This window comes from Musa acuminata, chromosome BXJ1-5, assembly GCF_036884655.1.
Source record: "Musa acuminata AAA Group cultivar baxijiao chromosome BXJ1-5, Cavendish_Baxijiao_AAA, whole genome shotgun sequence".
Taxonomy (NCBI): Eukaryota; Viridiplantae; Streptophyta; class Magnoliopsida; order Zingiberales; family Musaceae; genus Musa; species Musa acuminata.
In genome coordinates this window covers 43,532,782-43,549,399 of record NC_088331.1, presented here as the reverse complement: position 1 = coordinate 43,549,399, position 16,618 = coordinate 43,532,782, and the positions used below count along the sequence as shown (strand labels likewise).

The window sequence follows — 16,618 nt, the reverse complement described above, 5'->3', positions numbered from 1 at the left end:
TGCCGAAGGCATCACTTCCTCTCCTTTTTTCTTTTGCTGTTCTTTACGTGCATCGGCTGCACTTATCGGTCGGGTTGATCGCCGGTGGCCGTGCCGTCACGGCATGGCGTCAAACATGGGATCATGCAGGTGACCTAAAATATAAATATAATAAAGTTATTTCCATGTTTTTTTTTTTTTTCATTTATTCATTCATCCAAAGTCGAGATAAACAAATTCTCGTGCTTTTGACGTGATGGTGGTCAGATGCAGCTATAGGAGTATTCAACAGTCTAATAAAATGCTTAGCCTCACGTCGAAAGGCACAAGAAAAAAAAGCTCATGCCACAATCCCAATGTTAAGTTGAATCACCAAAGAAAAAATACTAAGAAAGAAGAAGGGATACCGCTATTCTTATCACCAAGAAGTCAAAGAGTGGTGGCACCTTTTAGCCACTCAAAAGGAGGGAGAGAGCCACAACAAGTGAAGTGATGCTTTGCAAGTGGTGGTCCTCATCCCTCTCACTAATCAAGAAACTCCTCAAAATCACACCATTATTCTTCCTAAGAATGAAAAATTTTTTTTCTCATCATGATTTTAAGATTAATGAATTCATGTTCGTTAATTGATTAAAAAATTATTATAGATTCGAAGTCTCGAAAAATCTTTGATTGGGGTTTGTGACATATAAATATTTTTATAATTAAATTAATTAATTCCGATCAAGATTGATAAGATCTATTTATGGTAGAATTTTCTTATCGGTGCCGCGCTTACGAGTCACCAGACACACCAAGAAATTGCCAAAAATAGTATTCAATGGATACCCACAGGCAACGGTGCAGTTTTGGAGTTGGACGTACACATCGGGGGTGTTTAGGAAAAGGGAGGGCGTGGTGGGGCCAACAAACGGGGGGTTTGACGGCGGCCGGAGACGAAAGCGACGGAATCGGGAACTCCGTGAGTCGTGGTCACGTGGGGAGGCAGCAAAAGGCGAACACGACGGGGCAGGCGCGTTCTGCAGCGCCTGACGCCGTCTAACGGCATCCTATTCGCCCGTCAACGGCCTCCCCGTGTGGTTCCCGGAATATTTATATTATTGGGATGCTTCTGGGAGCTCGTGCCACTCACGTGTGCGTAAAGGTTGTTAATACAGGTTGGCCAACTCTTCTTCGCCATAAAATTACGGTAGTACCCCCGTCGTTGACTGGTCAAAATTACCGAACAATCCTTGACTCAGTGCGTCCATCAATTTGACTGCATCTGTCACGAATCCATATGATCTATCCCAACCGAACCCATCAATTAAGCATCGAGGATGGAGTATATGAAGAATATTTTGGTTAATTTACGAAAATATAACTCCAAGGGCAGTTTGGTCACTTTGATGTTATAAATAACTTGGACTTCGGAGGCCTGGCAGCGATTGCTCGCGTTTTCACCACTCCAAATCGGCGCCTCTCGCTCTCTTTCTTGTGTCGTCCTCGTCGTCGTCGTGGTAATTATAGCCGAAAGCCACTGCCTTGCTTTCGGTGTCGGAGAGGAGATGGATCGATGGAAGCAAGCTGTCTCGCGATGGTCATCATGAGTAATTTAAGGGCGTCAGAGAGGGAGGCGAGCCGTGAAAGGAACGATTTTTATCGGTTCGTCCCCAAGATTCCCGATCGGAACAGCCTCTTTAATTTGCCTCGTTGTAGCTGATAACATAGTTTGGTTGATTTGGCTTTGGATGTGGGTGGTTTCTTGGGAAGCTGGTTCTTGGAGCTGCGCTCACGGCGAAGAGGCGGAAGCTGTAGGTTCAGATCTTTTGTGGGAAAAGAAGCTTCTTTTGATTTGAAGTGGTAAGCAAGGAGAGGGCGGTTTGGGAGAAGAGAAGAGGGAGGAGGAGACGTGATGTACGGGTCTCCGTCGGGGCGGCCGTCGGAAGATCTCAACCTTCCTTACCCTCCCGCCGGTCCGTTCAGTGGACAACGAACAGCGGAAGCCGAATCCGATCTCCTCCGCCGCCAGCATCAGCATCAGCAGCAGCAGCAGCAGCAGATGAGCTCCGGCCTCCTCCGGTATCGGTCAGCCCCGAGCTCGCTGCTCGGCGAAGTCTGCGAGGACTTCCTTTCCGTTAGAGCCTCCAGCCCCGAGACCGAGACCATGCTCGCCCGGTTCTTGGCGCCGGATCTCCGCGACGAGACCCAGGACGGTCCTTCCGGTGGCGCCGCCACCGCTAGCGGCCAGAGCAGCCCTCACTTTCCACCCCCGCAGCTGCCGCCTTCTGCACAGGAGGTCAAAGAACAGCAGAGCAGAGGATTTACCTCTGCCCCGCAGATGATATTCCGTCCTCAGCAGCAGCAGCGGCAGATGCCGAACCATAGCTCATCGGAGAGCCCGTTCCGGGCCGTCATGGGATCATTGACGATGGAGGCGGCACAACTCAAGCACGGAGACTTCGGCAGCTCCTCTAATCTCATCAGGCACAGTAGCTCTCCTGCTGGCCTGTTTTCTCACTTGAACGTGGACGAAGGTACAAACTCTTCTCCTCTTCCTGAAACTGTACGACTTCACTCTTGGCGTAGTTATTGGCAATAGTTTTGAGGTCAGGAAGATCTTTGAAAGATCCAGTAACCTAACTGTTCATAGGGCCTACACTACAAGTCCTGAAGAAGAAGAAGAAGAAGAAGCAGATTCAGATTGACCCATGAGATTTTTATCCGTTTATAGAACTGTTGTCCATATTTGATGATTATAACTTCAAGATTTAGGACACACAAGAATTTCTCGCTCATTATTTGCTGTTTGTCAAAAACATGTGGAAACTTTCCTTTCCTGGTGTGAGGACAGGAATGCGAAGTCCATTTTATCTGATTGCAGAGGACCTTAAAATTTGTGCTATAGGTTATGGTATGAGGAGAGGGACGAGTGGCTTCATGATGGATGCAACAGATAGATCAAAGGGTCAGATAAGCTTCTCGTCGAGGCAAAACTCCGTGATGTCGCAGATCTCCGAGATGGAAAGCGACGACATGGATGGGAGTAGCAGCCCCAAAGACGGCGGAGGCGGCGGCCGGAGTTACATACCGGGATTCCCGGTTGGCTCTTGGGACGATTCCTCTCCCTTCAACAACAACAGCTTGTCAGGTCTAAAGGGAAGCAGAGACGGCGAGGAGAAGATGGTCACAGGTCTCAGTCCACTGGAGCTGCCACAGGTACTTACAGCTCCTCTCCATCTGCTCCATTCCATCCACAAGCTCCGCTGACTAGTCTTCCTGCTTTTACTTGGGAACAGAATGGAGAGGTGAGGAACCATGGGTTGGGTCTGTTTAGCTTGCCGAGGTCTACGTCGGAGATAGCCACCATAGAAAAGTTCCTACAGTTCCATGACGCAGTCCCCTGCAAGATCAGAGCTAAACGAGGCTGCGCCACTCACCCGCGAAGCATAGCCGAGAGGGTAACTCTTCTCTTGATCGCGTCTCTAATCCGTGATTTGGCGGACACAGGCTTAACCAATCATCATGCTTTTGGGCAGGTAAGGAGGACTAGAATTAGCGAGAGGATGAAGAAGCTCCAGGAGCTTGTTCCTAACATGGATAAGGTGATCAACATTAACACAAACTAAGATTTATAGGTAGTCACAACGAGTGTCTAACTTGCTGTGGACAATCGACAGCAAACCAACACAGCAGACATGCTAGATTTGGCAGTGGATTATATCAAGGATCTCCAGAAACAGGTGAAGGTATAAATTCTACCGCCGAACTATTTTGATTGTGTGCAGATTCACATTAGAGCTGCATGGTTTATTCATGTACGGACTTGATATTTGAAGGCATTATCGGAAAGCCGGGCGAGCTGCAGCTGTTCAGCTGGCAGGCAGAAGCCCTACTGACACAAGTGGAAGAGGAGATCTCAGAGCCAGAAAGAAGCAGATAAGGATGTAAAGAAGAAAGAAATGTATAGCTATGTGATCACAGACTAATAAGCTATATACTTAACATTGTTTCCTAAATGTTTATGCTTGTTTTAATCTCTTGTCCACACACAATGAAAGCATATATATTTGCTCGGCTGACGCCATGAAAGGGCACTAAGATCAGAGGAGCATATCTCAGACAGCTGAAATGGGTGGGGCATCGATGTTTTCCTGCTACAATTAGCTAAGCTAGTCTTGAATCGGAGTCAAATCACACCCAGTTTGGATGATGTACTCGCGTCATGTCATGTCTTGGCTTTGCCTAATTCAATGCTCCCAACCAACCCTAAAAAAGAAATGGCGGCAGGCGGGGGGGGGGCCAAGCAGAGGTGGTTGTGGGATCCTTTCTCTGTCTTGTGGTTTTGATTGTTATGGCCATCAACTTCCCACCAAGTAAAAGAATAGATAAACAACAAAATAGCAAGAAACAAATAGCTGTATCATTCTTCCCACGAAAAGTTGACTTGTTGTAATTAATTTAGATCATGACATTTCCAAGAATATGAATGAATTTTGTTACCATATGCATGTGAGCTGTAATGGAAACAGAAATCATGTCAAGTCAGCTTTATGTATTGGAAGGATCCGGTGGTCTAAAACATCCGCAGCTGTAGACAATAGGGCGATGATGGGAGAGGATAAGATTTCAATCCAGCAGAAGGTGATGGGAAGAAGACGAGGAAGTAGGAAGCGCCGAGAAAGCAACATGAGAACAAAAAGCGATGGAATATGGACGCAGAAAGATGGATGGACGGAGAGAGCTTTGATTTCACATCCACAAAGGTAATCATCAAGCTGAGATCAAAGGGCACAAGGAAAGGAAATGGATTGCGTTCTGCAGGTTCACTGGTACTATCATAGATCTAGATTTGGAGGCCAGGTAGAAATTGATGCGGTCGAGATGGTGGGCACCCTGATTCAGTAGTACTGTGGCAGATTGCAAAATCTAGAGAGAGAAAGAGAGTTACCGCAGCTCAGATCCCCATTGGATTTAGTGCTCGGTGGTCCCATGGAGGGCCACCCCACGAGCATAACCCATGTGAGACAGTAAATGATCCATTTACCGTTCCCTCGGTAGATAAATTGTTCTTGACGACATTACTGGGATCCAAAGCAGCACCCATGTACGATGCACCTTGATCCTTGCTTACCAAACTGGGAAAACCCAGCAGAAATATGATTGATGATACTCCAAAACACTATGTTTAATGCTAGTATGTAACATGTAGAGCAATAGAATTATGAGTTGCCAGCTGATACCTGATGTTGGAAGCCAAAATGAGCACTTGGGGCACATCCATCAATGTCTGCAACAAGTAAAAGACGATTGATGAGTATTGAGCAACAAAAACACCTCTTAAAAGTTTACAGCCAAAGACCTGTACAGGTTGATCCAACAAGAGAGAGCATAGCGGCCAGCAGAATCAAATGTCCTCCTCACAGATGCATTGCACCTTAAACAATAATGGATTCGCCCCACTGGATTAAATCCGAAGCAGCAGAAACTGGAGAATGACCACCACCTCTCACCCAGATGCAATACATTAAACTTAGCAGTGGATTTTTATGGGTAGGTGCTTGCCATTGGACCAAGGGAAGCCACAAATGTTGGCTGATTTGTGACATGAACCTGTGAACCTGAGCTACTGAACCTGTGATTTCGTATCTCAAGTCAATTTACACAGTGATTTCCCCTATTCGCAGGTCTCACACCAACATAAACAATAGCAAAGCATGATTGATTGTATATAATGCAGAGAGGCATTACCAGGTCGGATCCACCTAAGTCCTAGCTCTTTTAGTTGAATCTGATAGGTTTGCAGATCACAGATCCAAATTGAGGATCCACACACCATACGTTGGTTCGGCACATTATCAGGTAAAAAATAAGATCTGATAAAATAATTGGATCCGAAAATGAAGATGGTACCTGAAAATTTCAGGCTGAATACACGCCCAGGTCAACTTCTCCGATGCATCAACACCCCTACAATTATCAAACATGTAAGAGTCACATAAATAATATGACAAAGAATCTCAATCACCTAGATGTCCTTTTCGGGAAAAAGGGAGATGATGCATGACAAACAGATATTGATGCGATGGTTTCTGGCATTAACTTTCAAAAGTAAGATACAAACCTTGATTAATTGGCATAAGGATCAAAATTAGGAACTTGGAATGGTGTTAGATTATTAAGTGGGAAAAAGAGAAAGTATAACAAATCGAAGTTCATCTTTACTGATAAAATCACAATTCAAAATGCTAGCTGAAGAATGTTCTCCGAGGTGGAAGAAAACTGGCAAGCAGAAAGCAGTGCTAGCAATATTTTTCTGTGGGTAAGTGGTAGTACTTCTCTTCCATAACTATAATTCATGGGTGCTGGCCTGGGACCAGAACACTCAAACAGAATGCCAAATGTAAATGGTGAGCAGCCTTTACCTGATAGATTTCATAAAGCAAAATATATATAAAACCAAAACCTACATGCACATTATCTGAAGAGCTCCATGATTCCCAGTGGAAGTTTTTACCACGCATTGAAGAGCCCCTCCCGGTGCTCATTGTCAACCCAATCACTCGTGGCATCCATGCCAGCATCAACTATTTCAGGTGCTCACTAACTGAATTTGTAAAGCAGTACCATCTCCATTGGCATCCAAAGAAAAGCATAAGATCCAGCAACTGTGCTGAGTAACGGATTTGAAGGACAATCGGCAGTCTGCATAAACTTTGATTCTGAGATGGAATCAGATATAACTGGCATGTACATCTTTTTCAAAATTGCAGGGAAAGATTTGCACACCCTACATACACCACGAATGGTAAATAAGCAGCATGCTGAAATGTTCAAAATATATATATAGTGTCCACCTCTAAATTTGTAAGGAGAATTCCTGTCCAATGGATTTAGTAAAGAGACATGAGAAGTTGAAAAGATTACATTATTTGTTCTGTAAATACACCATAAATTAATTAATTCATTCTGATGCATCTTTCTAAATGCAAGTCAGGACTTGGTTACCAAAATTAGGAAATTGAACAATAACATATGGAAGGGTTAGAGTGGGCACCAAGTGAACTTCAGGATAAGATTCATCACAAAACCCTAGCAATGGATCAACAAAACTGGTGATTAAAGAAAATATATCCACCTTAGAAATGTATGGAACTTTGTTATAGTGCACAAAAACAAAAATGGTTTCACAATTAGGCTCCAGTAAGTTGTAAAATATACCATTGACCTTTTCTTAGAAGCTATTAATAAAGATATCATACAAACATTAGGAAGTTCAGAATGCAAAGTTCAAGCTGGATCAGATACTAGGCCCAAAGAGATTAGCTATCTGTGTTCAGATACAGCTCAAACCTGCAATACATGATGTAGATCTCTGCAATTCAGTCAAGAAGTATTTAAGGACTTCTTCAGCATGCCAAAGAAGAGTCAATTTAAGATCCTAAAGCAACCCAACACTGGGATCCAGAACCTAGCCATATTATGCGTGAGAGCAAATTTACCATGCCAACTTCAAGACCACTAATAGAACAAACAATGAGCAACCAGATGAAACTCCCCCTATTAGGTTTATGTGCATCCATCCTCTCATCATGATTGGCATTAATGTTCAGCTCCACAAAAATAACAAAAAGAGGAAATTTCCCAAGGATTCTCTTCCAATATAGTGTCATAAGCCACAAGACTGAAGCCTAAACTAACCCTTTTACCTACAACTTAGGAGACACAAGTTACAGATTGGTACAACTTAGGGGACGCTTCTAATATTGTACACCATCTAACTTCCTCTTGCCATTTGCTTGAACAAATTGATACATCAATTGACCATGTGAAAATTCAATTACTAGCATTCCACTTGAATCAGATTTTTTCGTTGAACACTGTCATCTCTTGACTAGATTCGTGGCTTCTGTACTGCCTATTAGACAGCCTTTCCATTATTTATATGCATGCAACCGTACGATTGCCCCATAATGTCATCCTAATATATGATATTAAAAAGCAGCAATAAGTTCATCTGCAGCCCAAATTCTGCACCTCAATTGGGGGTTGGGATCTCCTGACATTCAAATTACATCTTTGAACTATCTCTCATTTTCATCTGTTTTTCCAACAGACACCGCGGTTTGAATCATATCCGCGAATGCTCGCACACAAACGATTACAAACGATCATTCAAAAGTGCCATCAACACTTCAACGGGATCGAATTGAATGATAGAATATTTCACTACCAATAACATACAAAAAAAGACACGTTCAATGATCAGCAAGCAACTGATAGACAAAGCAATATGGTGCCAAAACAACAACCACAACAGCAACAATGAAATTATGACCTCGTGGCGCCCCTCGCAGCCCTATCGCGATGCGGCCGACCTCGTCACGGCGGCAAAGGAGATTGCTCTGCGGCCGGCGTGACGGGCTTCGTCAGTGGAGATTGGATAGGTCGCATGGGAGATAATTGAGGAAGCCTAATATATACTTAACAGCCCTAATTAGAGACGGTTCCATTGTGAATAGGATTTCATCTAATATATTATATTAATTAGTGCATTATTACATAAATGACAGGTTCCAATGTTTTGTGTTGATTCATTTTGATATGTATTTTATATTAGTAGTTATTCCAAAATAATAATAAAATATTAATTATTTTTAATTTTTTAAATATAATTTGATTGTTTGAGATGTTAATTATTCTGAGTTAATCTTAGATTGTCCTTTGACTTCATTTAATTAAATAAAAATATATTATTCCCATTGTACTTTGACTTCATTTAATTATATAAAATATATTATTTTGAATAATTTTTGATAAATATAAAAAAATTGAATGATATTTTTATTAAAAAAATCGGATGAGATTTTAAACCTCAAATTCTTTTTAAGTGAATCTAGTACTTCATCATTTTTGACTCAGAAATAGATTTTGAATCTTCAATATTTAGTGAGTAGGTATGGTATACCACCCCCAAATATATCAAATCCAAATTAAATTTATACCTCAAAATAAGATATTGAAGAAAAAAGATAATATAAAATTTTATATTTTTATATAAAATGTATAAATATTTATTAAAGATGATATTGTTGGTGAACAAATAATAGCATCAGAAAAATGTTTTTAGAATATTAATTTGAGGGATTAATAAACACAGGCCAAGAAATTTAGATTTTCTGATAAATAACAAAAGCTGAAATATCCAAAGCTTCATGCATGTAGGGGTGCACAACTTGATTAAGTTGAACCTGCGGCACATCCGCCAAACGCCCCTTCGAAATGTCGTCACCGCTCGTTCTCCTCCTATTTTGAAAATTCAAAACTAGGCGGCACTGGGAGCGGCGGTGATCGGCGGTTCCGAGTCCCGTCACTACCGCCCCCGTCCCCCCAAAACGTTACTTAAGTCGATCCCCCCTCTCTCTTTCAATCTCGCTCCCCGGCCGCCGATTCCCTCTCCCGTCTCCCTCACGCTCTCTCCGAAGTCGAAGGCGACGACAAAAAAGAGGAGAGACGAGGATGAATCAGGGCTTGGGAACCATGGTGGACGTGAGGGAAGGGTTCTGGATCCGGAGGGTAGCTTTCCCAGACGCGGTGGTGCGATCAAGATCAAGGCGTGAGCAGAGCTTGGTGTTCACCACCGACAACAAGGAGAACATCCCCCCATCGATGGTGGTGACAGCCCGACACCGTGTCGGGAGAAGGAAGAGTCCTCTACCGAGTTGGTACCCTAGGACACCTCTCCGTGACGTTACGGTGGTCGTCAATGTATGGAGATCTTGCCCTAAACACTTGAATGCCATGTTATACATGCCCTAAACTTTGTTCTGTACTTAGGCCTTGGAGAAGAGAAGGATGCGTGCGACTGCAGCGAGGGTCAAGCGGAGGAACAGAAACCGTGAAATGAAAGAGCCGGATCAGACATCACTCGGTGAAGCCCTCTCATCCGATATTTCTGATGCCTTGTGTGTTTCTCCAATCGGACATTCGCTCCAAAACCCTTCCTCCGGCCTGGTCTCCGTCTCAACCGATCCATCGACAGAAGAAATGAGACCTACTGAATTCGAGGGGAAACTGCAGAGCACCATTGCAGAGATGGAAAGGCTCGTGCTGAGGAACCTGAAGATGTCGCCGGGACCGCATGCGAAGATGAAGAAGCCCACACGCACTCTCCTGTCGATGCGGTGAGTGAAACATTTCGTTTCACCACGATGCGATGGGTAAAGCCAGCAACTCTGCTGCCTATGGAGATCCACATGGTCTGGGACACTGCTGCTGCTTCATCTCTTTGTTGATCTCCTCGTGAGGACCGCTCTTCGATCATGCGTCCATGTCTTCCCGCTACAACTACAACAAACTTATCTCGTTCTTGGCGTGGCGTCCGATCCGGACGCCGGCCATCTTGGAATCAATCCCGCATATGTGGTCAAAGGTCATTTGATTTAATTTGTTCGGCTTGGATCATTACCATCCAAAGCTCTTCTTAGTGTCTTCGTTTTGGTGTTTTTGGAAGATATTGTATGGGGCAAAAAGGAGCCAAATCAATTCAATCCGTGAGATCGTGCACACGATTGAGGTTTGCGTTTCTGCAAATTAACCTTTACCTTCATCTTTCCCCTATTAAATGTCGACTACCTTTTGCAGAAGTGCCGTGATGTAGCTGTGCAGCGGCCAATGGTTGCATCGCTTGTGACCTCTCGGCTTCGCTGTTCACGTTGTCCTCTGCATCAATGTAAAGGGAGCTGCTTTGTGGCGTCGCTTTCATTGACGAAATCGGCATTTCTGTGTACGCTCGTACGAGGTATTGGCTTCTCTATTACTGCTGGATTAGAATCCGGTCATCATGGAGGGTGACGAAGGAGAAATAGTTGCTGGGCTAAGCTCTTTTACCGATGCCAAATCGGTGAATTGCTCGAAGCCTTGAAGCAAGATGATGATTTTTCCCTGTCATTGGAAGAAGAGCGAGCATAAGGCTTAGCGCAATCCTAAAGCAAATCCATTTTGCCCTGCAGTTCATTGCTGTCTCTTCAGCATGTAACAACTGCGGTTCCAATTAAGCTTGCGTCCAGCTTCATGCGAGAATGGATGAAGTCTTCAGCTCCCATGCCTTCATTCTCCTCCTCGTTACTGTCTTCGTTGCCTCCAAAATCTTCCACGACATCATCTCCAAGTCCGTCATGGGCAAGTCCATCCGCCTTCCCGCCCTCCCCGTCAATGGCCACCTCCACCCCCTCGGCCCAACCACCAATCAAGCACTCCAAGCTCAACCAGCGGTCGACCCCTGCTGCTCCTCTACCTGGGCTCCACCCCCTGCGTCGTGGTATCTACCGTCGACCATGCCCGAGAGTTGTTCAAGGCCAACGACATTGCCTGTGCCCAACGGCCACAGTCGTTCGCCTACAGCGCCGTCGGAGCTCCTTGGTGATCGTTGCCCTAGAGCAGCTTCGCCCCCGTCTTATCCGTCGGGCCGAGCTCTTGACCCTCCTACGATCATGTGTTGTTAATTTATTAAATAAAATGATAAGATTTATATAGAGGTTTTGATATCCGGACATAATTATAATCTCTAACTAAAAATATATATATATATTAACATAATATATTTTAAATTTATACTAGATCATAATCTATATCTACACTAGCATGAGTTTATACCATCATTTAGGTGGAGTACTAATATCTTTACCTATAAATAAAATATGATATATATTAAGTAATTACTCGATAATTATACATCTTTATATCTTTATATAAGTGAGCATATATTATATTATGTATATAATATTATAAAATTATTGATATAAGATATTTAATGGTAAATACCTCAATCTATGATTTATTTAACAAGCATAACTCTACAACATAGTATATGCATAACTCTACGACGTTCGAATCAAGACCCGTTATGATGGATTGATACTGATATTCTCACTGTGGCAGTTGAATCAATACTGCTACGATGGATTGATACTAATACTCCTACCCACAGTAGTAGTTGAATTAAAACCTGCTACGATGGAAGCCACTACGACAGACTAATACTGATCCTCCCATTCACGTGATGGAGACCCAACCTCCCGTGCGAAAGTGGGAGTAAGAAACGGAGGAGAAAACCTCCCGAAGCATAAGGGGGAGAACGAAGATGAAAAAAGAGGAAAAAAAAGGGAGGAAAAGTGAGAGATGTCCCTTAAGTCAACACCCGTCTAAGCAAAGAACAACCTAGCAAAGCATAACCCACCATAAATGAGCCTCGTACTAATCACCACGGTGCCAACAATGAACCTGAAGCTAAACAATGATCACTTCACTATGCAAGAATGTAGAAAAAGCTACGTCCTTCGAGATCTTAATTCGAAGCTCCGAAGAATACCTTTCTAGGGGGGTGAATGATAGGGATAATCTTAACACTCCCAAGCTCCCCTTGCCATGTAAGCAATACCTAAGCAAAAAGCTCGAGAACCACCTACTCCCTATAGCCGCCAGCAAGAGGTCATGTCACCTACCCCAGCTTCCAAGAATGAGCCCACACGAGCCACTCCTGACTGATACATCAGTAGAAGTTATGCATCCACATTAATGACTAACAACATGGTCCAACTTCACCGATCTTATGTTGCCAATAGTTGATGATGGGATCACTCCTTGCTTAACCCAAAACGACAAAAAAGTCAACCCAGAAGTGTCCCCCAATGAACCACCCCAAGCACCAGAGGACACATGCCAATAAGCTGCTCTCATTAATACCTCCACCATACCAAATAAGGGAGCCTTGGCGAGTGCACGTTTAGGCCGCTCAACACCCAAGTATAAAAACCAAACCCTAAACCATATTGGGCAAGCGGGCAAAAACTCTTCACTCTCTCACTTACATTGTTAACCTCTCTCTGATTTAAGTTTCGGAGAGGTCAAACCAGAATACTCCGACGTAGATTTGTTATTTAGGATCCCTTATGCTAGGTGACTCAGTAGTAACAATGACCCAACTCTCCAACACAACCATACGAAGGGCTCCCCAAGGTCAGATCGCTCATGACGAACCACCTTCCCCGACAGGTTCTCTATTTCGGTCCATCACGTCAGCTCTCCGTATCATACGCGAAGGTGGTGTTCTTTTTGGGCCGGGGGCCGGTGGCCGGCGGAACACGTGGCAGAGATGCGGACGCCCTCCTCGCGTGCGGCACGCGCGCCACCTTAGCGAATGGCAGCTGTAGCAGGTGGGTGACGCGACATGGGACCCGAAAGGGGGGCCCCTCTCTCGCCATCGGGAATCTTTAGGGCGACTTATGTTCACATCAAAGACTGTCGTTACGCATAGCATCATATGCAAGTAGAAGAATCATAGACATGTATAAGCAGCGTTCAACATCCTAACATTACAAGACAGATATTTGAATGAATAGGTTGCCTGCATCAAGCAAATTCTCATTTTTGATGCATCCCAAATATACCAAAGTGATGCAGCTATTTGCAACCAGAACAAGATTCATTGAAAATAAACATGGATCAAAATGCTAAAGCATTCCAAGTTTCCACCACAATTATGCCAAAGCAATCATACCATATTATCTATCAGATATATTTTGTAGTTTCATCACCAAAATATAAATATAAGTAGCAAACCTTCAGCGCCATCCTTGGATTGCCATGTTCTTGGATCTTGTTCTTAGAAGCATTCCATGACAGAAGCTTCTACCACGAGTATGTCAAAGCAATCAGATCATATTGGCTATCAGACATTTGTTTTCTGTAGCTTCATCACCAACTTACAAAGATAAGAAGCAAACCTTCAGCGCCTTCCTCAGATTGCCATGTTCATGGAGATGAGGCTGCATTGGCTATTCAGTCCTGCCCTCAAACAACTTCCCGTTACTCCTTTGTTCCCTCTTCCACGCCACCGGTGAAAATACCGGAGCAAGCTTCCAGCTGCCGATGTCTGCCCGGAGCCCCTCAACGGAGCTCCTAAGCAGGGCGCTCTGAGCCTGCAGCGCTTCCACCTCGCGCCTCACTGACGCACACGAATCTGTCGCGTCAGCGCTTCCAGCAGGCCTCTTCTCCTTCGCCTTTCTGTCGTATGGCAACCGTTCGATGGAGATTTTACTCATCACGAGGCACGGCAGCTCGGTCAGACAGATCCCGGCCGCCGGATCATCAAATGCCGTGCGGAGCTCCGGCGGAACTCTCAGCCCCCACTTGAACTCGACGGCCGTGCGGTTGCGAAGCGGTAGGACGCTCCTGGCGCTGACCTCGAACCCGGAGAGGAGCCCATCGATCCCGCCTCCGCTGCCCGGGGTGAAGGCGGAGACGTCGACGGGGAAGTTACCGAACCTTCTCCCTAGGTGGATCGCGTTATCCGGGCGGAACTCCACGATCGGCGGCCCGATCCCGTGACCGTCGCTAACTTGCGCGACCTTGACAGCCACGGCATGGAGGGTGCCCGATACGACAGCGGAGACGGACTTCCGGAAAGAGAAATCTCCGAGCCGGGGCTTGAGGAGGAGGGAGAAGGTGGGGCAGGAACCACCGAGGAGGCCCAACTCGACGGCCATGGAGAGGGGGTGACCGGAGGATGGGGAGCCGAGGGCGCCGACGCCGGTCTTGATGACAAGGGAGAAGGGGTTGAGGGGGTCGTTAGGGCGGTAGGAGAGGCGGAGGGAGGGGCCGGCGCGGAAGCCAGTGGCGAGGTCAAGGCGGAGCTCGCGGGCGGCGGCGGTGACGCCGGAGATGAAGGGTAGGCCGAGGACGCCGACGGCGACCTTGGCGCGCACCAAGGGCGGCCGATCCTCCCGGAGCTTGATGGAAGCCTTCATCAGTGGCCGGAAGGGTCACTGGATCAATCAGTCGCTATCGGCCGATCCTCCAGTTTTCTCCTTCCTCCCAATTCGAATGATCGAAATCATAGAACAAAAAAACGTTAACCAATTAACAAACCATAAACACTCACACTACATAAAATAGGCATGTCAAAAATCATAAATAAATATACAAATTTTATGAAGTTCCCAAAGGGGATTTTTTTTGGGGGGGGAGGGAAAGGAATCTAAGGAATAAAGATGATTTTAAATTTTTTTATAAAAAATTTAAAATATCTTTTAAAAATTTTATTATATCAAATAAGAAGAATCGAAACTAATGTCTCAACAAAAATCTCTCAAACTATCGAATAATTTCAATTCAAATCAAAGAGAAAAATATTATATTTATTGAAGTATTTAATCAAATGATTAGGATTAATTATATATTATCTTTCTAATTAGTTATTTTTGATATTTTAATTTATATATTTTTAAAAATTATATTAATATTTTTATATTTATGAAAGTAAAATATTTAATTTTATTTTTTCTCACGTCATCAATTTTGCTGTCAAAAATATATGAAGATACTATAGGATTTACTACTAAGCACATATTGACTTTGTTCGATTTACCACTTAATACTTATAATATTTTCATCGGTACTATTGATATTACGAAAAGAAATAAAATTAAATATTTTATTTTTGTAAGTATAAAAATGCTTATGTAACTTTAGAAAGTACCTAAATAAAGGTAGCTAACTATCGGGTAATTAATCTAAAAGATTATTATTACAATTTGTAATGAATATTTCACGAGAGAAAATAAAGGTATTGCAACTGGAAAAATAAGTTAATCCCATTACTAATGAAGTATTATTACTCATTGATCCCCGAGGTAAAATTCTTTCATAGTAAACTAAAGCGATATAAAATTAGATCCCTGTAAAAACACAGAAAAAAGATGATGCGTATAAATAGTTTCAGGAGTCTCATCTCCTCCACCAGACCCAGGAAGAGAAGACCTTCCTCCTCATCAATCAAGCAAGAGAAGCTCCTTCACATCACCTCTCAGGATGCCAACCTTGTATGGCAGCTCCCATGGCAACATCCTCATCTGGATTCACACCCTCTTGGACCTTCGGTACCCTCGTCATTCATTCCACCAACCAAAAGCACTTCATCAACTTCTTTGCATCTTTCAGGCAATTGCTGCGTGGGATGCGGGTTCTCTCAATAAGATGATTAACGAGAGACTCACTGTAGTATTGAAGTGCTTTGCTCTCCCGAAGCATCAGCAGTGATAAAAGGAAGGTTTTATCTCTGTTTGCATGGTTGACGAAGGTTCCACTTTCGCTTTCTCAGCTGCTTCCCTTAGCCTTTGCAGAGCCAGTTTGTCTCCGCCACCAAGGAATGTGTCGCCATTGGTGGACTTGACCTGAAAGATCACATTATGATGATGAAAAAGACGAGGAATATGAGTAAGAGGAGCATTTCAAGAACAAACCTCAAATACTCCATTAGAGATTTCCAGGACGGAGACATCAAAAGTACCACCACCCATACCAAAGACAGCAATCAGACCCTCCGTGTTGTTCGTTCCATATGAAAGGGCAGCAGCAGAGCAGTGGGCTCATTGGTAATCCTCGGACTTCAAGCCCAGCAATTCTGCCTGCATCCTTTGTTGCCTGGCGCTGAGCATCATTAAAGTAGGCAGGGATAAGCATCGGTTGTTTCCTTCATCTTTGCGAGGACAAAAGCACCATTGTGGCTTGGTGAGTATTGCTGACCATTCATTTCAACCCAGGCATGTTCATTGGGTGCCTTGGCACCATTTTCAACTCCTATCGGTGTAAAATAGGTATT

General features: G+C 44.1%; 3 protein-coding genes and 1 long non-coding RNA gene across 5 annotated transcripts; 2 read left to right on the top strand and 2 right to left on the bottom strand.

Moving 5' to 3' along the window:
- The first annotated feature begins 1,399 nt into the window (after window positions 1-1,399).
- On the top strand, window positions 1,400-3,977 carry LOC135674432 (transcription factor bHLH130-like). The gene is made up of 6 exons (XM_065184268.1): window positions 1,400-2,495; window positions 2,867-3,177; window positions 3,258-3,419; window positions 3,498-3,563; window positions 3,639-3,707; window positions 3,798-3,977. Exons 1-6 carry the CDS (start codon window positions 1,874-1,876, stop codon window positions 3,855-3,857), a joined length of 1,290 nt encoding a protein of 429 aa, XP_065040340.1. The 5' UTR covers window positions 1,400-1,873; the 3' UTR covers window positions 3,858-3,977.
- Window positions 2,432-8,434, bottom strand: LOC135674433 (uncharacterized). Of its 2 annotated transcripts, none has more exons than XR_010513618.1 (6): window positions 8,297-8,434; window positions 6,429-6,663; window positions 5,710-5,928; window positions 5,321-5,593; window positions 5,202-5,248; window positions 2,432-2,628 (listed from the first exon to the last, which is right to left on the bottom strand). It is a non-coding gene; the product is annotated as an uncharacterized LOC135674433 (long non-coding RNA). The 2 variants fall into 2 exon arrangements; XR_010513617.1 differs by having other exon boundaries at window positions 6,476-6,663.
- Window positions 8,435-9,498: 1,064 nt separating this feature from the next.
- LOC135673992 (protein POLYCHOME-like) lies at window positions 9,499-10,146 on the top strand. Its single transcript, XM_065183399.1, has 2 exons — window positions 9,499-9,726; window positions 9,796-10,146. Exons 1-2 carry the CDS (start codon window positions 9,499-9,501, stop codon window positions 10,144-10,146), a joined length of 579 nt encoding a protein of 192 aa, XP_065039471.1.
- Window positions 10,147-13,312: 3,166 nt separating this feature from the next.
- Window positions 13,313-14,904, bottom strand: LOC135675127 (uncharacterized). Its single transcript, XM_065185400.1, has one exon. It carries the CDS (start codon window positions 14,763-14,765, stop codon window positions 13,794-13,796), a length of 972 nt encoding a protein of 323 aa, XP_065041472.1. The 5' UTR covers window positions 14,766-14,904; the 3' UTR covers window positions 13,313-13,793.
- Between the last annotated feature and the right edge of the window lie 1,714 nt (window positions 14,905-16,618).